The 26,277-nt window shown below is 44.1% G+C and overlaps 1 protein-coding gene across 1 annotated transcript in view; it reads left to right on the top strand.

The window, feature by feature from the left end:
• LOC145349922 (partitioning defective 3 homolog B-like) overlaps nucleotides 1-26,277 on the top strand; it is a 1,010,807-nt gene that overhangs the window by 540,202 nt on the left and 444,328 nt on the right. The window contains exons 15-16 of the mRNA XM_080198594.1: nucleotides 1,621-1,751; nucleotides 15,234-15,278. Of these exons, the coding sequence (XP_080054720.1) occupies nucleotides 1,621-1,751; nucleotides 15,234-15,278 (176 nt within the window). The remainder of the gene's footprint in view (nucleotides 1-1,620; nucleotides 1,752-15,233; nucleotides 15,279-26,277) is intronic.

Here is a 26,277-nt window from a genome sequence, read left to right as displayed (position 1 = left end):
TCAATTCCAGCCAATGTGTGGAGTTTGCATTTTCTCCTCACATCTGCGTGGGTTTCTTCAGGATGCTCCAGTTTCTTCAGGATGCTCCAATTTCCTCCCACGGTCCAAAGATGTGCAGGTTAGGTTAGGTTGATTGGCCACGATAGATTGACTCTAGTGTCAAGGGGACTAGCAGGATAAATATGTGAGGTTACGGGAGTAGGGCCTGGGTGGGATTGTGGTTGGTACAGACTCGATGGGCTGAATGGCCTCCTTCTGCATTGTAGGAATTCTATGATTTTACGTGGCAGCCAGTTTATACAAAGCAAGATCCCACAAACTATATTGTGATAACGACCAGATAATCTGTTGCACTGACATCATTTGAGGCATGAATATTGAGCACATATGCTCAGAAGAAAGCAATGAAAACTTCACTTTGGAACTAAATGTTGATAATTGATGACAGTTTGCTTTGGAAGTCAGCATTGACTCTTAATTGGACAAAACTGAGAAAGGAGAAAATGAATAATAGAAATGCCTGGCACATGTGCTACCCAGTTACGAGCCACGTCACCGTCTCTGCAGAGTGACTGATGTGCTGTTGTGTTTTCAGAGTATTTGTCACTGCTAGATTGTGCCTGTTAATAATTTATGCCATGAGATTGAGTATCCTTGAGAGTAAGCATTCGACTGAATGTTAGGAACATTCCAGAGCTATAGACAAACTCTTGCGCCACTAGGCATCATTTGAGTTGCTATTCTGTCTCTCCAAGGGTTATTATCAATAATAGCACATGAGCCAAGCATTTGTTTCATTTTCTCCCGAGAGTGCTTTTTGTGCTTAAGGCTGGAATTCTCTGGTGTTGTCTGCGTCATTCCACTTACAACCCCCCCAACCCCCACCGCCAGTGAGATCAGAGAATTTGGCGTTCATCGCAACCTCCATTCACAGCAGCGGGAATGGAGAATCCCAGCAAGGTGGGAAAATTCTGGCCCAAGTCCCTGGAATGGGATCTGAACTCGCAACCTTCTACTGAAGAGGCAGGAGTTCTGCCCAGTGAGCAATGGCCGATGGTGGTGCAACACAGTGGCACAGTGGTTAGCACTGCTAGTTTCGATTCACAGCTTGGGTCACTGTCTGTGTGGAGTCTGCACGTTCTCCCCGTGTCTGTGTGGGTTTCCCCCAGGTTGTTCGGTTTCCTCCCACAGTCCGAAAGATGTGCTGGTTAGGTGGATTGGCCATGCTAAATTGCCCCTTAGTGTCAATGGGACCAGCTAAGGTAAACGTATAGGGCTCTGGGGATCGTGCCTAGGTGGGATTATGGTTGGTGCAGACTTGATGGGCCAAATGGCCTCTTTCTGCACTGTAGGATTCTATGTGATCAAGCATTCATTGGAACAATGAATGCCCAAGACTGTGGCCCACATGTGCAGTTTGAAACTACCACAGTGCTGCCATCTGGCATGAGGCAGTGGGCAGATACCACGGGGCAAAATTACTGTCCCGCTTGCCACGGGAGCCATGGACAAGTCCATAGACCTGGCGTGGGATTTTCCGGTTTCAGGGTGCGCGCGGCTGGAAAATCCCAACCTTAAGTATAATTATTTACTCATGCCTAACTCTTGCCCTCTCCACAGCTCTGACCTCAGCTCTGCTTCAGAGCTGGCGCACCAAAGTCCGATGGCTGGGGTCGCAGAAATTCAGGCCGGCAATGCTATCAAGCATCAGTCTCCTGGCAAAATCAGCGGCTCGAAGAGCATGGATTTGGGTAAGAGCGAGCTATCCAACCTGTCACTCACAGAGCCAATTAAAATGAACAGAGCACGGAGAAGATAAATTAAAAATAGTTTGCACCCTATTGTCATTTAACGTGCCAAAACTGAGTGGATTATACATGTCATCTGAACCCCCAGAATTAAATTAAATCCTTGTGCTCCTCCTGCCATCTGTAGCTTTCTTGTAATCTATACTGTGGTCTTAATAAGATGAAAGTAGTGTTAATGATAGTTAAGAGTAACACCAAAGTGACATTGATTGAAGTTGGGGACAGACTGCATTGATATCACAGTGAAGTGCGGTCTTTATAGAATTCACAGGGGAGTTTTGCTGGATGATGATTATTAAGTTCCATGTATTAGAGGTTTAATCACACCAGCCTGGCAAGATCCTTCCTGCACAGTCTCATTTCTGTTAGACTCCACGCTAAAAAGGTATCTTTATATAATAATGGGTACTGGAAACTGGCTGTGCTTGACAACAGGAAATTGCATTTATATGGCGCCGCACTCCAAAGAAGTTAAATTGATTGGCCATGCAAAATTGCCCTTTGTGTCAGGGGGCCTAGCCGGGTAAATACATGGGAGTTACAGGGATAGGGCCCCAGTGGGATTGTTGTCAGTGCAGGCGCAATGGGCCGAATGGCCTCCTTGTGCACTGTAGGGATTCTATGTCTCTTTTGCACAGTGCAATCTGTCAAACAACGATTATCAAACAAGATTTGACACTAAGCAGCCACATGTATTATCTATAAGATGCACTGCAGCAATTCACCAAAGGTCCTTAGACAGCGCCTTCCAAACCCGCGACCACTTCCATGTAGAAGAACAAGGGGCAGCAGATACAATGGGAACACCACCGCCTGCAAGTTCCCTTCCAAGCCACTCACCATCCTGATTTGGAAATATATCATCGTTCCTTCACAGTGGCTGGGTCAAAATCCTGGAATTCCCTCCCTTTGTGGGTCAACCACAGAACATGGACTGCAGCTGTTCAAGAAGATATATCGCCACTACATTCTCGCCACCTAGGGATGGGCACTAAATGCTGGGCTAGCCAGCGGCGTCCGCATCCCACGCGTGAATTTAAAAAAAAACCAAGCCAAGTAAAGAGACATTGGGACAAGTGATGAAAGGCTTTCCCCAGGGAGTGTCTTAAAGGAAGAAAGGCACACTGGAGATGTTATGGGAGAAGATTCCAGAATGTAAATCCAGGCTGATTAACTCACAGCTATCAACGGTGGTTACTTTGCTGTTCATGGCTCACATAGAGTCATAGAGGTTTACAGCATGGAAAGAAGCCCTTTGGCCCAACTTGTCCATGCTGCCCCTTTTCTAACCCCTGAGCTAGTCCCAGTTGCCTGCGTTGGCCCATACCCTTCTTTATCCATCTTACCCATATAACTGTCTAAACACTTTTAAAAAGACAAAGTTGTACCCGCCTCTACTACTACCTCTGGCAGCTTGTTCCAGACACTCACCACCCTCTGTGTGAAAAAATTGCCCCTCTGGACCCTTTTGTATCTTTCCCCTCTCATCTTAAACATATGCCCTTTAGTTTTAGACTCCGCTACCTTTCGGAAAATACATTGACTATCTAGCTGATCTATGTCCCTTGTTATTTTATAGACCACTATAAGATCACCCCTAAGCCTCCTATGCTCCAGAGAAAAAAGTCCCAGTTTATCCAACCTTTCCTTATAACTCAAACCATCAAGTCCTGGTAGCATCCTAGTAAATCTTTTCTGCACTCTTTCTAGTTTAATAATATCCTTTCTATAATAGGGTGAACAGAACTGTAAACAGTATTCCAAGTGTGGCTGTACCAATGTCTTGTACAACTTCAACAAGACATCTTAGCTCCTATATTCAGTGTTCTGACTGATGAAACCAAGCATGCTGAATGCCTCCTTCACCACTCTGTCCACCTGTGACTCCACTTTCAAGGAGTTGTGAACTTTTACCACTAGATCTCTATGTTCTATAACTCTCCCCAGTGCCTAACCATAATTGAGTAAGTCCTGCCCTGGTTCCTTCAACCAAATGCATCACCTTGCATTTATCTAAATTAACTAATGGAACTTCACAAGGATGGTGCTGAGGCCTGAGCTAACTTCAATCTATACTAATGGTGGCATAGGGGCACAGTGGTTAGCACTGCTGCCTCACAGAGCCAGGGACCCGGGTTCGATTCCCAGCTTGGGTCACTATTCGTGTGGAGTCTGCACGTTCTCCCCCATGTCTGTGTGGGTTTCCTCCAGGTGCTCCGGTTTCCGCCCACAGCCTGAAAGACGTGCTGGTTAAGTGGATTGGCCGTGCTAAATTGACCCTTAGTGTCAGGGGGCTAGTGAGGGTAAATAAGCCGGAATGCAGAGATATAAGGATTGGGTGGGGTTGTGGTTGGCGCAGACTCGATGGGCTGAATGGCCTCCTTTTACATTGTAGGGATTCTATAATTTCTATGATTAAATTCCATCTGCCATTCATCTGCCCACTGGCCCAAATGATCACTATCCTGTTGCAATCCTAGATAACCTTCTTCACTGTCCACTGTACCACCAATCTTGGTGTCATCCGCAAATTTACTAATGATGCCTACTAATTTCTCATCCAAATCATTAATACGAATGACAAATAATAGTGGGCCCAGCACTGACCCCTGAGGCACACTGCTGGTCACAGGGCTCCAGTTTGAAAAACAACCTTCTATAACCACCTTCTGTCATCAAACCGATTTTGTATTCATTTGGCTACCTCACCCTGGATCTTGTGAGATATAATCTCATGCAACACCTTACCATCTGGTACCTTGTCAAACGCCTTGCCAAAGTCCATGTAGACAACATCAACTGCACTGCCTTTATCTACCTTTTGGTTACCCCTTCAAAAACTCAATCAAATTTGTGAGACATGATTTTCCACTCACAAAGCCATGCTGACTGTCCCAAATCAGTCCTTGTGTCTCTAAATGCCTACAGACCCTGTCTGTCAAAATACCTTCTAAACAACTTATCCACTACAGATGCGAGGCTCACCGGCCTGTAGTTCCCAGGCTTTTCCCTGTAGCTCTTCTTAAACCAAGGCACAACATTTGCTACCCTCCAATCTTTGGGCACCTCACCTGTGACTATTGATGATTCAAATATCTCTGCTAGGGGACCCGCAATTTCGTCCCTAGCACAGTGTCCTCGGATACACTTCATCAGGTCCCAGGGATTTGACTACCTTGATCGGCTTTAATATTTCCAGCAGCTCTTTCTCTGTTATATGTACACTCCTCAAGACGTCATTATTTATTTCCCCAAGTTCCCTAACATCCATGCTTTTCTCAACAGTAAATATTGATGAGAAATATTCATTTAGGATCACACCCATCCCTTCTAGATCTGCATATAGATGACCTTGTTGATCCTTAAGAGGTCGTATTCTCTCCCTAAATACTCTTTTGCCCTTTAAGTACTTGTAGAAGCTCTCTGGATTCTCCTTTGCCTTATCTGCCAAAACAATCTCGTGCCCGTTTTTTACAATCCAGAAATTAACTCTGCCATTGCTTGCTAAGATCACCAAGTGGGAACACTGGATGCAATGGGTCTTCCAGCCACTGTGTTTAAGGAATCCGGGCAGTTTTGGGATGCAGGTTGCTATGTGTGATCGGCTCATCGGGAGTACTTTGATAGCACAAAAGCGAGCCACTGAGTCCTTGTGTGTAACTGACCTATTATGTCCTTGGGTAGCTTTGTGTGTGCCTTGGTTACCATGTCAAAAAGCAGCATGCAGTTCACAGGATTAGCAGTGTGCCCCACTATCCCTTCTATTATATACTTTTAGGCTTTGGCAGATAATAAGCAAAATAAAAAATTCTGACAGATTTTTTCCTGGCCGTTGTCAGGGAATTTCCGAGGGCGACCATCTCATGAAATGTGCAGAGTGGAAGCTTAGAAAAGAGCGATAGTTCCCATGACATGTCAGCCATGGAAGACTTGGGATCAGAGGAAGATGCTGAGAATTTTTTAAATTTATTAGTGTCACAAGTAGGCTTACATTAACACTGCAGTGAAGTTACTGTGAAAATCCCCTAGTTGCCACACTCTGGTGCCTGTTCGGGTGCACTGAGGGAGAATTTAGCATGGCCAATGCATCTAACCAGCACAATTTTTGGACTTTGGGAGGAAACCAGAGCACCTGGAGGAAACCCATGCAGACATGTGGAGAATGTGCAGACTCTGCATGGACAGTGACCCAAGCCTGGAATCAAACCTGGGTTCCTGGTGCTGTGAGGCAACAGTGCTAACCACCGTGGCAAAGTTATTCCAAGATGCAGCACTGACCTCCCATTGCAGTTTGCATTGAACAGTGCTGCTTTTACCTTTTGAGTGGTCCGTTCACAGCTGCCTTCCTTTCTGAAGGCAACCAACAATTCCTATAATCTGTCAGACCTGATTCCCTGTAATTATTCTGTGAATTCTAAGAGCTCGACTTACTTCAAACTTAATTGTAATGGGTGTCCTCTACACTGCGAGGAAGCCAAAATCATTGGTCACCATGCTGATGTTTGAAAATGCTGTATAAGTTGGACTTTGTGGTGGCCTTTGATGGGCAAACCTTTTTGTATACATGCCATTGTTAATCCTTCAAAGAAGTTTGAATTCTTAACAAAAATATATGCCTGTGCAATCCTGTCATGTATTGTAGAGTTAACCTTACATGGTGGAACCATGGAATTTCTTCCACCTCTTTCATTCGCCAGCTCTTCAGTAGAACTTTCTAGTTTGTTCCACTTCACTGTCCTTCCCTCATTAGCTCTGCAAACTTGTCCTTTTAAGCATATCTCCAATTTCCTCCTTAGAGTTATTATTAAACCTGCTTCCAACAACTCCTAGGTGGTGTATTTTGGACTCAAGCAACTCTTTATGTGAAACAATTTCTATTCATAAAAACATAGAAACTAGAAGCAGGAGTATGCCATTCAACCTATCATACAACATTTTTGTGTTCTATAGTAGTGAATTCCACAGATTCACCACTCTCTGGTGAAGAAATTTCTCCTCGCTTCAGTCCAAAAAGGTTTGCCCCTTATCCTCAAACTATGACCCCTAGTTCTGGACTCTGTCACACTATCGGGAATGTTCATGCTGGCTCAGTGGATTGGCCATGCTAAATTCTCCCTCAGTACCCAAATAGGTGCAGGAGTGTGGCGACTAGGGCATTTTCACAGTAACTTCATTGCAGTGTTAATGTAAGCCTACTTGTGACACTAATAAATAAAATTAAAATGTTATAGTCATTATGAATCTACCCTATCTAAACCTGTTAAAACTTTATAAGTTTCTGTGAGCTCCCCCTCACTCTTCTAAACTGCAATGAATATAATCCCAGTCGACTTAGTCTCACCTCATATGACTAACCTGCCATCCCAGGAATCAGGCTGGTAAACTTCACTGCACTCCCTCTATAGCAAGAACATATTTCCTCAGATAAGGACACCAGAACTGCACAGAATACTCCAGGTGTGGCCTCACCAATGCCCTACATAGTGGGTAAAAGTTCTCGAATTTCTACTTACCAATCAGGACTTTATTCATTAGTGTCACAAGTAGGCTTACATTCACACAGTAATGAAGTTACTGTGAAAATCCCCCAGTCGCCACACTCTGGCACCTGTTTGAGGGAGAATTTAACATGGCCAATACACCTAACCTGCATATCTTTTGGACTGTGGGAGCGAACCGGTGCACCCAGGGGAAACTCACGCAGACACACGGAGAACGTGCAGACTCCACACAGACAGTGACCCAAGTCGGATTCGAACCCAGGTCCTTGGCATTGTGAGGTAGCAGAGCAAACCACCGTGCCACCATACTCCCCCCTTTCAAGAAAAAAATTAGACATAGCCCTTTGGGGCTAAAGGGACCGACGGATAATGCGGGGGGGGGAGGGGCGGAGACGAGATCAGGCTATTGAATTTGATGATCAGCCATGATCAAAATCAATGGTGGAACAGGTTCAAAGGGCTGAATGGCCTACTCCGACTTCTCTTTTCTGTGTTTCTATGTGAAGAAGAAGAAATGGTGATTACATGGGCAAGTCAGGAAGGTCTGAATAATGGGACAGGCTTAAAGGGCGGAGCGCCTGCTCCTGCATCCTTACCTCAACAAACCACCAGTTCTGGAAAAGGAAAAGGGAAACGGCAGAGGAAACCGTTTAAGGCTGTGGGCCGGGGAGAATTCAATTGTGAGCTAATTTTCGCTTTTAATTATGTGAAGACACACTTGAGAGGAAAGGCCAGTGCCACTGAGGCAAAGAACATCTGATTCAGGTTTGACTTCCCTGCTTAGAACGGTTAAATCCAGTAGGCCAGGTGCATTCCTTTGTGAGTTCAAGTGTCTGGTCAGATACTATGAGTTTCGATACTGGCTGTAAGTCATTAGGGCAGCACTCTGCAGATGAACTCTTACATTTGGACATTGATTTATGATCCAGTGCTTTCTCTTAATCACTTCTTTGAAGTGGTGTCTAGTTGAGAGTAAGAAAATACAATACCCATCCCTGCACGGAACCAGGACAGGCAGTTCACTCGATACGCCATGTCCAATTTGACTCAGTAATGTTTGCATGGCTATTAAATGCCCAGGCTTGTGTTTAGAAAGGAGCTTTGGCATTTCTCTGGTTATTTTCTTGCTTGCAAGCTCTAACATTTTACATGACCCCTGGGAGCTCAGAGATGTCAGTGACGGCGACACTTTTGTAAGTACCATAGATTTTAACAGATATAAATGGTGGTCATAAATATCAGGCAACAAGCAGCCACTTGATGGAAGGGGGCCCAGCACAACAAACGGTCTTACAGGGTTGATCAGGCCTGAATATGGAGGTTGCATTTTCTCCGAGTCTGGGATCACTTTAACCCAACCCCGTGGGGTGCTAAATCATGTTATTCCCATGATTCATGTTGGAGCAATATTACTCCCCACCGATTTCAACAGAGGGAGAAGTCAGATTGTCCTTCGCTTCATTCATGGGATGTGGATGTCACAAGCTAGGACCACATTTATTGCTCACCCTTAATTGGCCTTGAACTCAGTGGCTTGCTGGACTGTTTCACGGGACAGATTTTTACTGTGGCTCTGCAATCACGTGTAGGCCAAACCGGGTAACGGGTGGCAGATTTCCATCCCCAAAGTGCACTGGGGAGTCAGGTGGGTTTTTCCAATAATCCAACATGTTGTCGTTTGACTTTTAATTCCTGACTTTTATTGAATTCACAATTTATCGTCTGCCCTGGCAGGTTTGAAACCCAGGTTGCCAGTGGACTACCTTGGGCCTCTGGATTACTAGTCCAGTGACAGTACCACAATGCCACTGCCTCTTCCATAAGACCATCAATTTCCTAATGGACAAGTTCTGTTGAAATTTCCCCCCAGTTACACATTTTACACAAGGGACGGCACGATAACACAGTAGTTAGCACTGGTTTGAATAACTGCCTGTGTGGAATTTGCACATTCTCCCCTTGTCTGTGTGGCTTTCCTCTGGGTGCTGGTTAGGTGCATTGACCCAAACAGGTGCCGGCCTGTGGCGACTAAGGTAATTTTGCAGTAACTTCATTGTAGTGTTAATGTAAGCCTACTTGTAACTAATAAATTACATTTATTTTACTTTTTGTTCCTGATATTATCTTTCTCTTGACACACTGTTCTTCCAGTAGCTGATTCTAAATCTGCCCAAATGATGGGTCGTTCGATTTATTGTTCAGATCTCAGCTTAGGGGTGGCATATTGGCACTGCTGTCTCACAGCACCAGGGACCCAGGGTTAATTCCAGTTTGGATGACTGTCTCACGGAATCTGCATGTTCTCCCCATGTCAGAGTGCTCCAGGTACTTCCAGTTCTTCCCACAGTCTGAAAGACATGCTGGTTAGGTGGATTGGCTATGCTAAATTGTCCCTTAGTGTCCCAAGATATGTAGGTTAGGGGGGATTAAGGGGTAAATATGTGGGGTTATGGGGATGGGGCCTGAGTAAGATGCTCTGTCAGAGATTTGGTGCAGCCTTGATGGGCCGAATGGAGGCCTCCTGCACTCTAGGGATTAAACGTGGAAACTAGAAGCAGGAGTAGGCCATTTGACTCTTCGAGCCTGCTCCACCATTCATTTTGATCATGGCTGATCATTGAATTTGATATCCTGATTTCCCCCCCACCCCCCCTCCCTGATATCCCTTGAACCCTTTAGCCCCAAGAGCTGTATCTAATTTCTTCTTGACATCACGTAACGATTTGGCATCAACTACTTCCTGTAGTAGTAAATTCCACACATTCACCACCCTCTGGGTGAAGAAATTTCTCCTCACCTCAGTCCTAAAAGGTTTACCCCTTAACCTCAAATTATGACTCCCGATTCTAGACTCCCCCACCACTGGGAACATTCTTTCTGAATCTACCCTGTCCAACCCTGTAGGAATTTTACAAGTTTTTATGAGATTCCCCCTCACTCTTCTAAACTCCAGTGAACGTAATCCTAACTGACTTAGTCTGCCCTCATACGACAGACCTGCCGTTCCAGGAATCAGCCTGGTAAACCTTTGCTGTACTCTCTCTATAGCAAGGATATTCTTCCTCAGATAAGGACACCAAAATTGCACACAATACTCCAGATGTGGCCTCACCAACACTCTATACAATTGCAGCAAAACATCGCTATTCCTGTACTCAAATCCTCTCACTAAGAAGACCAACATGCTATTTGTGAAAGGCAGAGAAATCAAGAGTCAGAGTCAGATAAGGACTGAGTAAAAAATAGGAATGGGAAAAGAAATGTTAAAAGTGATCACCTTAAGGTTTTGTACCTGAATGCTCGGAACATTCAAAACAAAATGGATGAATTAGTTACATAGATAGACGTAAAGGGGTATGATATCGTTGGCATTGTGGAAACGTGGCTCCAAGGTGAGCAAGGATAGGAACTAAACATTGAAGGCTATTTGGTGTTTAGGAAGGACAGACAGAAAGGAAAAGGTGGTGGAGTTGCATTGTTGATTAAAGATGATATTGATATAAAATTGAGGAATGATATTACATAAATAAAGTTGTAATCTGTATGGGTTGAATTAAGAAACAACAAGGGGCAAAACAGAGTTAATGGAGTACATAGGGATGCCAGAAAGGATAAGGCGCAGAATATAGCGTTGCAGTTAACGGTAAGGTGAAGAAAAAGATCAACTTAATATAAGGTGGGTCCATTCAAAATTCTGATGACAGCAGGGAAGAAGCTGTTCTTGAGGATGTTTCCAGACTTCAGTATCATTTTCCTGATGGAAGAAGGTGGAAGAGAGTATGTCTGGGGTACGTGGGGCCCTTGATTATTCTGGTTGCTTTCCTGAGATAGTGGGAAGTGTGGATGGATTCATTGGATAGGAGGCTGGTGTGCGCGATGGACTGGGCTACGTTCACATAATGAGCTCTGCTGTGTGGAGGTTGGAAGGGGCACCAGTGACCTACTTACATGGTAATTTACAAATGATAGAGATTTTAAACTCTGCCTTCGTTAATGTTGAACACAGTCTGTGATATGTTTTAAATTAATGAAATACCTCCCACACAGTGTTAGATACATCATGGTACCCACTCAGTTTGAGTCAGTTGCATGCAGCTAAATACTGTGTATTACTTAGATTTTATTACTGAGGTTTTAATATTCTGCATCAGTTTGGGTGGTTGTAAGCATTTCCCAGAACAGCAATATCTTTTTGTGTTCCTGGTTAATAAACCAGTTCCAGCATTTCACTGCGCACGGAACTCTAGATTTACAGCAAATGTTAAATAAAACCCATTTATCTTCTTTGCATGATCAGATATCTCCACTTGTAAGTACATTTTCAGCTGAAGTAAATCCCCGCTAACAATGTGGGGCCGCTCAGTTTGGCTTTGCCTGTGAGGCCACGGGCAACTGTGGCTGTTTTTAATCGGCGATTTGGTGACTCCGAAAGAATTGTTGCTGCCAGCCCCTTTCGCTCACCTTGCTCTGGGGTCTGTTGCTCCAGGTAACGGCAAATTAATCTCCTCCTGCACAAAGATCTCCCTGTATCACAATTGGATTGGTTTTCAGGCTTGGAGGTGAGCTCTGAGGAGCTTCCTTGTCAATTAGGGATTTCAATCTTCTTACAACCAGATGGAAGCCGAGTCCTTTCAGGCACCAGTGAATGATGTTGTATGTTTCAAAATTGCCAGAATTTACTGATGAGAAACATTTCCGTTTGTTTTCTGATCAAGCTGATTCAGTTGACAGGCCCACCAATGCCTCTACTTTCTGAGGATACTAAGGAAATTTGGCATGTCTGCTACGATTCTCACCAACTTTTACAGATGCACCATAGAAAGCATCCTTTCTGGTTGTATCACAGCCTGGAATGGCTCCTGCTCTGTCCAAACTGCAAGAAACTGTAAAGGGTTGTGAACTTAGCCCAGCCCATCACACAATCCAGCCTCCCATCCATTGACTCTGTCAACACAAAAAAGATGTGGAGATGCCGGCGTTGGATTGGAGTGAACACAGTAAGAAGTCTCACAACACCAGGGTAAAATCCAACAGGTTTATTTGGTAGTAAACACCACCAGCTTTCGGAGAGTGGAGAGAACTCTCCACTCACCTAACGAAGGAACAGCACTCCGAAAGCTAGTGGCATTTACTACTAAATAAACCTGTTGGACTTTAACCTGGTGTTGTGAGACTTCTTACTGTATTAATACAAGAAAGAGTCAGAACTGACCTGATTATGTCCCTAGTCAAGGACTGCAGTTGCAGATGAAGAATGGTGCACTTCAAGTATGTATCCCATTCCAGTCCCTGTACAGCAGAAAGTATGTAGAGACACTAGAGAAGGCGCAAAAGTGACTTGCAAGAAACATACCAGAACTGAGAGTGAATAATTATCATGGAAGACTGAACTGGGTCTATCTACTCTGGGAAAGGAATCTACTCTGGGAACCTTTAAATTATGAAGTGCTTAATAGGCAGAGAAATTGCTTCCACAGTGCAAAAGTCCTAAACTAGATGTTATGCATATATAAGTTGATCACTAATCCAATAATAACCTCAGGCAAAACCTCTTTATCAAGAGAGTGTTTAGTGTGTGGAAACTCGCTGCCACATTGGGGAGAATAACGCAGATGCATTTAATAGGAAACTGGAAAAGCACATGAGGGAGAAAGCAGCCAGCATAATCAAGGACCCCGGACATACTTTCTTCCGCCAGGAAAAAGGTACAAAAGTCTGAGATCACGTTATCAACCGAAGCAAGAACAGCTTCTTCCCTACTGCCATCAGACGTTTGACTTTTGAATGGACGGGTGTGAACGGGTGTGCTAATTGTGTTAGATGGAGGTGGTTGGGAGAAAGCTCGTGTGGAGCACAAACACTGGGGAATGGGCTGGTTTCCGTGCTATAAATTCTACACATTTCCGTGAAAGTGAGGTTGGGAGGGGTGTGAGGAGACCAAAAAACAAAGACAATTGAGGTGACTGCAGGTGATTTTGTGTGTGGTGTGGTTTGTGAAACTGGTGTGCAATTTTAAACTTCCCTGGTGCCCCTTGACAGCGGCTGCTAGAGTGCTGTATTGCAACTGCAAAATACAATTTCACATTTAACACTGCATCAAAGTGAAAATATAATCTGTGGACACTGAATAATTCATGAAGTTACCTGTTACTTGTTCTGATTAGCATAAATCACTGAATTTGTTTGTTTACATTAATATTTAAGTGTGTGTGCTATCTGCAAATGTAAAAACTGAGCCTTAAGGACTCAATGTTGGTGTGTAAGTGGGTGCAGCTCTCGGTGTGTCTTGGAATCTGACCCAAGGGGGTAAGAATGATCAGATGACTACAAATTGTCTGATTAATAAAAGATAATGTGAAGGGGGAAAGCTGTGAAAAGTCACCTTCCAGGTTACTCCTTGAATGTCTGTCTTGCTGTGGAAGCAGTCAGGAAGAAAGAAATGTCTGAGCGGCAACTTTGCTCGGCACACATGGGCGACATGTCAGGAGCACTGAATGAGGTGAAGTTAAGATTGGATGTCACAATGAATTAGAGTTGAAGAGCAGATGAGAAGGAGGCATGGAGACATGTGGGGTGGCAATGAGCCTGGTGGACTCTGTCATCCAATGTGGAAAGAAAGACTAGCATGTATCATCATAGAATCCCTACAGTGCAGAAGGACGCCTTTCGGCCCATCAAGCCTGCACTGACAACAATGCTACCCAGGCCCTAATCCTACAATCCCAAATGTTTACCCTGCTAATCTCCCTGACAGTAAAGGGCAATTTAGCATGGCCAATCCAACTAACCCCACATCTTTGGACTATGGGAGAAAACTGGAGCACCCGGAGACAACATGCAAACACCACACAGACAGTGACCCAAGCAGGGAATCGAACCCAGGTCCCTGGAGCTGTGAGACAGCAGTACTAACCACTGTGCCCAGGCACCTTTCATGACCTCAGGAAATTTCCACATTTGTTACAACCAGTTAAGGTATTATTTTTAAGTAAAGTTTATTTATTGATCACAAGTAAGGCTTACATGAACACAGCAGTGAAGTTACTGTGAAATTGCCCCAGTTGCCACGTTCTGGCGCATGTTTGGTCAATGTACCTAACCAGCACGTCTTTCAGAATGTGGGAGGAAACCAGAGCAACCGGAGGAAATCCATGCAGACACGGGGAGAATGTGCAAACTCCACACGGACAGTGACCTAAGCCAGGATTCAAACCCAGGCCTTTGACGTTGTGAGGCAGCAGTGCTAACCACTGTGCCACCATCAATGTAGTGAACACAGCAGCCAAATTACTGCTTGTGAGACCTTGCTGTGTCCACTATGGTAATGACCCAATCATTTATAGTGGCAGTGCTTCAGGGAATTAAATATTAGCCAGGATGCTGAGGAGGAAACCACATTATTGTTCTTTGGGATAGTGCCATGGGAACTTTGATGTCCCCTCAGTGAGAGTAGAATGGGGCCTCGGTTTAACATCTCATCTGAAAGATGGCACCTCCAACAGTACTGCACTCCCACAGCTTGCATTCTGGCTTATAGTTTGCACACCCGTCTCTGGAATAGCACTTGAACCCATTGCTTTCTGATTCAGAGGTGAGGGTTGCTGCTACCAAATGAGCTATGGTTGAAGAAAAGGGCAGAAGAGTCTGAGGTCACGTACCAACCGACTCAAGAACAGCTTCTTCTCTGTTGACATCAGACTTTTGAATGGACTTGCCTCGTACTCAGTTGACCTTTCTCTACACCTTAGCTATGACTGCAGCACTACGTTCTGCACTTTCTCCTTTCCTTCTCTATGAACGGTGTAGCGTGCAAGAAACAATACTTTTCACTGTATACCAATACATGTGACAATAATAGATCAAATCAAATCAAAAAGTACTGTGAAAAAGCTTAAAAAATGTTCTTTCTTTGTTTCTTCCCCAGTGGCAGATGAAAGCAATGTTGGATCTCTGGCAACGCATCAATACGGTAAGACACAGAGAGGTTCACCTTTGCAGTAGTTCACCCTCATTGGTCCAGTGTTCGGTTTAATCAGTCTTCGCTCAAAGTCAATCTAATTTATTGAGCAATTGTATTTTTAAAATCTTCATGAAATATCCTCTTGCCACAATCCATGGCGCAGAAGTCAAACCTCCAGCCAGGTTTCTTTCCTTTGATATTGTGGCATTGAATCATGCAGTGGGAAATTTGGAACATCAGCTGTTGTATTTGGCATCCAAGATGATGTCTGCTATGCCCAATCACTCCAGCTAATGACCCCTCTTAACCTCACGCAGCTATGCACACTATAAGCAGCAGGATAGAGCCCTCACCTGTGCTGTCATTTAGTAGCTGGTCGATCTCTGTTGCACTGATTCTAAAAGTGGTTGGGTACGCTGATGGAGTTGGTCACTGTTTCCATGCAGAATGGGATCAGCTCCAAGCTAGTGCAAAGCCCTGTACCAAGTTGTTGCTGGACTCCTCCATGCTCAACATCGATCACAGGCTTCCCCCCACCGCTGCCAATAAACATTGTATATATCCATCAACCACCTTCTGCAGCCTGCCCCATTGAAGTGCTCACCTGGTTCTCTGCAGCAGGACTTGCACGTGACCTCGACCTCTGGCCAGCCGACACCCGTGTTTGTCCCTATCCGCTGGCCTTGCTGCAGGCCACTCCTGTCTGGCATCTCCCCTCGTGTAAGATCCTGCCTTTGTGCTATTCTCTAAATGACACAGCGTGTCAGATCTGGAGCTGTTGCTGCACAGGTGAAATTGAGTGATGTACAACTGTGTTCCCACTACTTCCATGCTGGCCTGACCAGGTTGCAATTCTTGGACAGGAGTGGAGAAAGGCACAGGGTTGAGGAATGGTGCTGGGAATAAGCAGTGTATGTTTACATTACCTACAGTTTGTAAATGGGAGGGAATTGCTGCTGCCATCAGTAAATGGGAGGGAGAGAACAAAGTGGGATTTGAGAAGAAGGATTAAATATGAGACTGCCATCATCTCCAGTGCTTTCAGCTCTTTAACTGACCACTACCTCAGCATATCACAGCCTGGTATGGCTTCTGCTCTGACCAAGACCGTAGGAATCTAAAAAAGGTTGTTAACGTAGTCCAGTCCACCACGTAAACCAGCCTCCCATCCATTGACTTTGTCTACACTTCCTGCTGCCTTGGAAAAGCAGCCAGCGTAATCAAGGACCCCACAGATCCTGGAAATACTCTCATCCACCTTCTTCCTTGGGGAAAAGATATAAAAGTCTGTGGGCACATAACAACCAACTCAAAAACAGTTGCTTCCCTGCTGCCATCAGACTTATGAATGGACCTACCACGTATTAAGCTGATCTTTCTCTATACCAGCTATGACTGTAACACTACATTCTGCACCCTCTCCTTTCTTTCTCCCCATGTACTCTATGAATGGTATGTTTCTGTCTGTATAACGCACAAGCAGCAATACTTTTCACTGTATTCCCAATACATGCGACAATAATAAATCAAATCAATAACCATCCCAGTTCAAACTGGGCTGATTCCTGGGATTAAGGGGTAGCCTGATGAGGAAAGGTTGGAGCTCTACTGATGCGGAGATGAGAAAAATGATAGGTGATTCCACAGAATGTTACAGGATTCTGAGGGGTTTGACAAGGTTGATGCTGAGAGAATGCTTCTCCTCGTGAGGGCAATGTAGAACGAGGGGATGCGGTTTGAAAATTATACATCTCTCCCATTTAAGATGGAGTTGAGAAAGAATCTTTTCTCTTGAAGGATCTTTAGTCTTTGGAATTCTCGTCCACAGAGAGGAGTGGAGGTTGGATCATTAAAATTATTCGAGACTTCGTTAGACAGAATCTTGATTGACAAGATCCAGGGGTAGAGGGGCCAGGCAGGAAAGTGGAATTAAGACCACAAGCAGATTAGCCATGATCCTACTGATCTAATGGGAGGCAATGGCCTAGTGGTATTCTCGCTAGATTATAAATCCTGAAGCTTCAGCTAATGCTCTGGGGACCTGGGTTCGAATTCCATCATGGCAGATGTTGGAATTTGAATTCATATTTAAAAAAAAATCTGGAGTTAAGAAATGCCTTTTTTTATCCTCACCGTGTTGTTTGCAGTTTGCATTTCCAACAAGTTGTGGCGTTAAAAAGAAACAGCAGCTGACTCAATGGAGGTTAGTTAGCGCTACTGCCTCACAGTGCCAGGGACCCGGGTTCAATTCCAGTCTCAGGAGACTGCACATTCTCCCTGTGTCTACCTGGATTTCCTCCGGTTGCATCGGTTTCCTACCCTACTCCAAAGATGTGCAGGTTAGTTTGATTGACAATGCTAAATTGCCTCTGAGTGTCGGGGGATAATAAGGTATATACATGGGGATTAGGGGATAGGGTCTGGGTGAGATTGTTGTCTATGCAGGCTCGATGGGCCAAATGGCCTCCTTCTGCACTGTAGGGATTCTATAATTCTATAAAAAGCACAGAAAGAAAGACTTGAATTGATATCATGCTTTTCACGACCACCAGATGTCTCAAAGTGCTTCACGTCAATTAATTATTCTTTTAAAAAAATGTGTTGCCACTGTTGTACTGTGGACTGCACTGTTATTTGTGGTCACATACCTTGTTGTGGCTTCATTGTTCATTTGTATTCTGTTTTTATGGAGCCCATGTTTTGCGTATTTTCGCATAGAGTCTAAATCTGCACGCACTTTGTGTCTGTTTAGATTGCTAATATAAACAGCGTTAGACCAGAGATTAACTGGCGGGTTAATAAGCGAGAGGGCAACTTGCGTTTTATCACATCTGCTGGGAGCGGCTGGGCGGCGGGGTGCGCGGTGGGGGGAGATAATGTTTCATTTCATTCTAGAACATTCCCCTGCTTGCCATGTTCCTCGAGGAGATGGAAAAATCGTTAGCAAGAATGTAAAATCTGTGCAACAGAACAAACTTCCCATTGTGATCGACAGGGGGATAAAGCAGCTGAGTTTTCGGAGCAGTCAGTTTCAGGCACTGATCCTGCCACAAGCTCCCCATTGAGGCAGTAATATCCATTTAATAGCGCATCACGTTGTGATCCATATTCCCCTTTCTCATCAGTGCACAGCGTAATCTATCAAAGGGACATCACTGTCCCTGTAACTTTATTAGGCAAGTTTTTTTTTGCTCATAATCTATTTAAGAAAGCACGTCATGTTGTGTTGCTTGTGGGTGCTGCCAAAATGATACTCCACTTCCAGTACAGAGCGATTAAAATTCCCCACCAAACAGGGTGTTGATGCTGTTGTATTTATTAGTTCCTGATTGGTATCTTGCCAACAGAAGCACTTTGACCTGTCTTGCTTTGCAACCAATAAAACTCACTCAGCAGGATTTTCACATTGCATACTTGATATCGATTCCTTCTTATGTACAACTGATCAGCTAATTTATTTGCAAAGTTAAAATAATAAGGAGCTGGATTATGTTGGAGCCAGGCACTTTACGGTGATCCCCTTTCGTTAGACTTCTCTCTGCATCTATTGTTTCGTAGAATCATTGAATCCCTACAGCTCAGAAGAGGCCATTCAGCCCATTGAGCTGCACTGAATTTCTGCCAGACTGGCGGGCTTTTACTGCCTTGCTCATTCCGAAACCGTAAAATTCTGCCCAATGGACCTTTCCATGAATGATCCACCCCTCGTCCGGTCCAATTTCTTAGCCAGGCCCTCTCCCCCGCCCTACCTCTGTAACCCCACACATCCACCATGGCTAATTCATATAACCTACACATCAATGGACACAAAGGGACAATTTAATGTGGCCAATCCACCTATCTTGCACATCTTTGGATTGTGGGAGGAAACCCATGCAGACATGGGAAGAACGTGCAAACTCCACACAGACAGTCATCATAGAAGAATCATAGAATCCTTACAGTGCAGAAGGATGCCATTTGTCCCATTGAGCCTGCACCGACCACAATCCCACCCAGGCTCTAAACGTGTAACCTCTCATATTTACCCCGCTAACCTCCCCTGACACTAGGGGCAATTTAGCATGGCCAATCAACTGATCCCACACATCTTTGGACTGTGGGGGGAAACCAGAGCACCTGGAGGAAACCCAGGCAGACACGGAGAATGTGCAGTCTCCATAGAAACATTGGCTCAAGGTAAGAATTGAATTCGGGTCCCTAGTGTTGTGAGGCAGCAAGACTAACCATTGTGCTACTGTGCCAGTTGTTTTTTTTTAATGCCACAACTTGTTGGAGATGCAAACTGCAAACGACGTGGTGAGGGCAAAAAAGAGCATTTTTTACCTGAGAAGCCAATAAGTTTATTTCCCTGAGCAATGGAAGTCTAAAGAGACTTAGAGAAAGAAACTGGAATGATGGAGAAGGATGTCTTTAAGAGAAATGGGCACAGAGAGAGAGAGAAAAAGACGGAAATGAAACACAAAAAAAAATCAGTGTTTGATATGTTAACTCTCTAAGAAGAATTGAAAGAATGAGACCTCCACATTTAAGTTGTTTGTGTCCTGAGCCAGAGAGATTAATTGACATTGCATTAAAATTTTTAAAAATCATTAAAATAATCATCATGGTTTGTAAAAGAATAATCTGGGGGACAAATGCCGTTTGTATGAAGCAATTAGCAGAGTGTAAATGGAGCAGTAAGTTCAGAGATTTGCAGCTCACATTGTACATTTCAATCCCCTCAAATTGCTGGTTGATCCTTTTACAGTGAGACTCCATTGGATATAATGAACTGGAATGCACAATAATGGTTCCGTTCTGTGAAATACTCGGGTCTTCAATTCCAATGTAAATAACAGCCTCAGAAGCATGGAGGTCCATTTAATTCTGACCAATGCAATTCGTTTCACCAACAATCAGAGGCTGGGCTTGCACCAGGCGCATAAAAGATTATTATGTTTTTATCCATTCATCAGATGTGGGCATTGCTGGCTAGACCAGCATATATTGCCCATCCCTCAGTATCCTTGAGAAGTGGTGGTGGTGAGCTGCCCTCTTGAACTGCTGCAGTGTCTGAGGTATAGGTACACCCATAGTGCTGTTAGGGAGGGAGTTCCAGGATTTTGATTCAGCGACTATGAAGAAATGACGACATACTTCCAAGTCAAGATGCTGAGTGACTTGGAGGGGAACGTCCAGTTGATGGTGTTACCATGTGTATCTGTTGCTCTTGTCCTTCTAAGTGGTAGAGGTCGTGGGTTTGGAAGATGCTGTCTAAGGAACCTTGGTAAGTTTCTCCAGTGCACCTTGTCGATGATACACACTGCTGCCATTGTTTGTCGGTGGTGGAGGGATTGAATGTTTGTGGATGGAGTGCCAATCAAGCGGGCTTGTTTGTCCTAGATGGTATCAAGCTTTTTGAATGTTGTTGGAGTTGCACTCATCAGGCAAGCGGAGAATGGTCCACCAACCACACTCGTGACTTGTGCCTTTTAGATGGCTTTGGGGAATCAGGAGGTGAGTTACTCACTGCTGCATTCTGAACTCTGACCTGCCTTTGTAGCTAGAACTTTTAATGATTAGTCCAATTCAGTCAATAGTCACCCCACAATGTTGATAGTGGGGGATTCAGTGATGGTAATGCCATTGAATGACAAGGGGGAATTAGATTCTCTCTTGTTGGAGATGGTCATTGCCTGGCACTTGTGTGGCACAGATGTTACTTGCCAGTTGTCAGCCCAAGCCTGGATATTGTCCAGGTCTTTCAGCATTCAGTCATACACTGCTTCAGTATCTGAGGAGTCACGAATGGCATTGAACATTGTGCAGTCATTAATGAACATTCTCACTTCCGACCGTATCATAGAATAAGAGAATCCTACAGTGTAGAAGGAGGCCATTCAGCCCATCGAGTCTGTACTGACCACAATCCCACCCAGGCCCATAACCCCATGCATTTACCCTAGCTAGTTCCCCTGACACTAAGGGGCAATTTAGCATGGCAAATGAACCTAACCCACCACATCTTTGGATTATGGGAGGAAACCCACACAGACACGCGGAGAATGTGCAGATTCTGCACAGACAGTGACCCAAGCCGGGAATTGAGCCCGGGTCCCTGACACTGTGAGGTAGCAGTGCTAACCATTGTGCCACCGTGCCACCCCATAAAATAGAAGGAAAGTCATTGATGAAACAGCTGAAGGTTGTTGGGCCCTGAATACCATCTTGAGGAACTCCTGCAGTGATGTCCTGGAGCTGAGACGACTGATCCTTGAAGCACCACACCATCTTCCTTTTTATGAATTACAAGAATTCTAACCAGATTTTGTTTTAATTCATTTGTGGGACATGGGCATTGCTGGTTGGCCAGCATTTGTTGTCTGTCCCTAGTTGTCCTTGGAGGGCAGTTGAGAGTCGACCACATTGCTGTGGCTCTGGAGTCACATGTAGGCCAGACCGGGTAAGGACAGCAGATTTCCTTCCCTAAAGGACACCCCTGAACCAGATAGATTTTTTTTGACAACCGATAATGGTTTCAGTGTCATCAGCAGATTCTTAATTCCAGATTTTTTTTGATAAATTGAATTCAAATTCCACCATCTGCTGTGACAGGATTCGAACCTGGGTCCCCAGAACATTAGCTGAGTTTCTGGATAATGCGATAGCAATAATACCACTAGGCCATCACCTCCCCTTGATAGAGAGGAAAGATTTAGCAGTGTGGGCCCTCTCCTCTTTGGAAGAAGAAAAAGCTGAAAGGTGACCTGATAAAGTCTTCAAAATTCGGTAGGCATTGATATTGTAAATATAGAAAACACGTTTCCACTGTGGGGGAGGTCAAACATAGGGGCCATAAAAATAAGATAGTAACTCCATAAAGCCAGTAATGAATTCAGAAGCAGCTTTTTTAACCCAGTGAATGGTTATAATGTGGAACTCGCTACCACAGGGAACAGTTGAGACCAGATACATTAAATGGAAAGCCAGATAAATACACGAGAGAATAAGGAATCAAAAGATATGTTAATGGGGTTAGATGAAGTAGAGTGTGAAATGATTCGAATGAAGCATGAACAATGTAGTTTCTGTGCTGTTAAATTCCATGTAATCCCATATAACTGCAAACAGTTTCCCCAGTGCGCTTGCATCGGTGACTTTGCTTTTTTAGTTTTGCTCGTCAAAATACATTTTGCATTTGCCGACCTCCGCTTTGTATCTCGGCATCCCATCCGCCTCAGGATGCACATGTCCGCATCTCGCGGACCAGCCAGGGTGACGCCACGCCAAGAAGGGAGGGAAATCCCCCTTCCACTGCATCTGTTCAGTAGTGCTGCTGGCAGTGTGTCGAGCCCGCTCAGAGATCAGGCACTGGGACCTCTGTGTCTACCAAGCACTTGGTGGTGTCGTTATCATTGAATGGAACTAACGTGTAGAGATGTGCCGGCGTTGGACTGGGCGGGATAAAGACAGTAAAAAGTCTGACAACACCAGGTTGGACTAAAACCTGGTGTTGTCAGACTTTTTACTGAGTTCTTCAGAGACAGTGCCCATTTACCCCAGAGACCCCAGGCTGTGTTAAAGATCAAGAGTGGCACAGTTGGAAACATTGAGAATTATAGATGTAATTGTTGTTTCACATCACCCAGTGTATTTTATGTAGGTACATAAATATATGTACATCTATGGAAAGTGAAAGTAAGGAAGAACATCCTAGTTGCAATTTAATCATGTACGTTCAGGTGAGGTTCATTACTGTGCTGAAGCTTCACTCTCGGAGATTACAATGCCATCTGAACCCACTTCAATTAGATTACAGTTGTGTAATTCACTCCCTGCTGCCATCCATTCTGTATTTTCTAGAAATACGTCTTGTTAGAGAAACCTAAAAGAATTGGAATTAGATCAGTATGTGAGCAGCAGCTGGATTCAGTTACGCTGTCCATCCCTGCAAGCGAAGAGCTGTGTTATTAATGCCGGTGATTCCTCTAGTTTCCCTGTGATAGATTAGACCTTAATGTTTGGCAGCGTGCATGCGGAATGCAGTTGTTGAGGAGATGGCAACAGCCTCGTGTATTCTGCAGTTCCAGCTATATATTTTTTTGACGTGCTCCTACACTTTGACTTTCCAATAAGGGAAAAAGTCAGTCATTTATCCTTCTCTTCCAGATTAACCGTCACGCATTTTTATTAACAGAAAACCACACCTCATTAAGACACCAGCCTCCCTTCCAGCAGCTGTACATTTTTTTCAGATGTTGAACCGTAAGAAATCTGCCAATTTATTTTGTGTTGTTTTGGCTTTCTTAAAAGGGATGCTGATGTTGGTGAAATGTGTTGTTGATTTAGCGTGGCAGCTGACTTGACAAAGAGATTTAGTGCATTTTTTTTCCTCCAGAGCAAGCTCTTTTTTTATAAAGACTGAGACTGGCTTGGAAGTTCCTCAATAGAGTGATCTTCGCCCCCTTTCAATTTAGAACTGAAAGCAAGGGAGCACACCAGATGCACCAGTGGTTTTATTGTTTTGGCTTTCAACCCGCAGTTCAAACGCAAGAGCTCAATTCCTCGCCTCACCTATTGCTTGAAATTACAGCCTGTCCTCAAGTATTTATAGCTGGGGATGGTGAGAGCAGAAGTGTGCTTCTGACTTCTGACCATCTGGAAAAGTCTGTCACAAGCACTCTAGCTTTCCTGTGATGAGGGGGGTGAGGGGCTGTCTGTGGTCAGTCACACTGTGGCATTTATAACAGAAACAGTGAAGTAACAGTGGGACGGCACAGTGGTTGGCACGGCTGCCTCACAGCGCCAGGGACCCAGGTTCGAATTCTGTCTGCGTGGAGTTTGCACATTCTCCTCGTGTCAGCGTGGGTTTCCTCCGGGGGCTCTGGTTTCCTCCCACCATCCAAAGACGTGCGACCATGTTAAATTGTTCATTAGTGTCATGGGGATTAGCAGGGTGAACATGTAGGGCTGCAGGGATCGGGCCTGGGTGGGATCATTGTCGGTGCAGGCTTGATGGGCCGAATGGCCTCCTTCTGCATTGTAGGGATTCTATGCGAAGGAAGAAAAGCATTGTGTAAGGAATACATTCCAATTGCCTAGATGGCAAAATAATAAAAAGGTTGACACTTTCTTGAAGGGCATAGGAACATGCAAAATAGGAGCAGGAGTAGGCTTTTCCTCCCCTTGGGCTTGCTTCATTATTCAATTCGATTATGGCTGATCTATTTGTGTTTCAAGTTCTACATTATCTTCTATTCCTGATAACCTTTCATTTCCTTGCCTCAACATCTGCCTTAAAAATATCCAATGACCCCACTTCCACCACCTTCTGAGGCAAAGCGTTCCTAAGTTGCACAACCTCTGAAAGAAAACACTTCTTCTCATCTTTGTCCTATAAAGGTGTACCCTAAATTTAAAACAGTGCCCACTAACTCTGGACTCAACAACAAGAAAAAACATCCTTTCCACATCCACCTTGTCGCGACCGTTCAGGATCTTTCATGCATCAGTCAAGTCACTCTTCGTTCTTCTAAACTCCAGTGGAAGCAAGCCTGGCTTATTCAATTTATCCTCGTAAGACAACCCATTCATTCCAGGTTTCAGTTGAGTAAGCCTTCTCTGAACTGCCTACCTCCAATGCATTTACATCCTTACATAAATAAGGAAACCAAAACTGCACACAATATTCGAGATGTGGTCTCACCAATGCCCTGTATAACTGAAGCATAACATCTTTTATGTTCAGTTCCTCTCATAACAAAGGATAGTATTCCATTAGCTTTCTTGATTATGTGTTGTATCTGCACACTAATGTTTTGTGACTCATGCACTAGAACACCTAGATTCTTCTGCACCTCTGAATTCTACAGTTGTTTGCCATTTAAGTGGTAAGTTTTCTATTCTTTCTGCCAAAGTGAATAACTTCACACATGCCCACATTATTCTCTAAGTGCCATAATTTTGCCCACTCATTTAACCCATCTATATTCACCTCCAAACTCTTTGTCTTTCTTCACAACATGTTTTCCTACCTATCTTTCTGTCATCTGCAAATTTAGCTATCAGTCCTTCACTCCCCTCATCTAAGTCATTAATGTCAATTTTGTAAGTTTGAGGCTCCAGCACAGATCCCCGCGGGACTCCAATTGTCACATCCTTCCTGTCGAACAAAGACTCATTTGTGCATATTCTCCGTTTTCCTCCAGCCAGCCAATCCTCGAATCATGCTACTATGTTACCCTTTACACATGAACTTTTATATTCCACAATAACCTTTGAATGGCACCTTATATGCCTTCTGGAAATCCAATTACACTATATCTATAGGGTCCCCTCTAACCATGGCCACATGCCCAAATAAATCTCATAAATTAGTTGAACGTAATTTTCCTTGAGCAAAACCATGCTGACTTGTTGCAATTTTTGTGAGTTTTCCTAAGTGTCCACCTATATAAACTCTTTAATGAACAATTCTAACACCTTCCCCATGATAAACATCAAGCTAAATAACCTATAGTTTCCTGTTTTCTGTCTCCCTCCGTTCTTGAAGAGAGAGGTTATATTTCTTATTTTCCAGTTTGATGGAACCTTTCCAGAATCTAGTGACTTTGGAAAATTAACAGCAATGCATCTACCTATTAGCCATCCCTTTTAAGACCCTCAGATAAAGCCCATCTAGACCTGGAGACTTGTCGGTCCACAGCTCCATCATTTTGATGTTTCTTTAGTTAACCATAGATGGTGGGTGTCATTCCTTTAGATTTGTTCCTTTATAATAGGAATTGAGTATTCTGAAATATCCCCTTAAATGTCTGCCATTGTGTCTGTATTAAAGTCTAGTGTTGCAGTTCACTTTATCTAGCTCAGCTTTCATGCCTTTCGTGCCCACAAATTCGCCCTTAATTAAGTTTAAAGTACTAATCTTAGACATATTCATCTCCTTTCCAAAATACATGTAAAATTCAATCTTACTGCTTTCGCTGCTACGTACAGGCCTTTACTTTAAAGTCATTCATTAACCCTG

Source organism: Carcharhinus amblyrhynchos, chromosome 11, assembly GCF_965287045.1.
Source record: "Carcharhinus amblyrhynchos chromosome 11, sCarAmb.v2.hapA, whole genome shotgun sequence".
In the NCBI taxonomy this organism is placed as follows: Eukaryota; Metazoa; Chordata; class Chondrichthyes; order Carcharhiniformes; family Carcharhinidae; genus Carcharhinus; species Carcharhinus amblyrhynchos.
The sequence above is the reverse complement of the archived record's forward strand: the minus strand, read 5'-3'. Positions and strand labels throughout refer to the sequence as shown.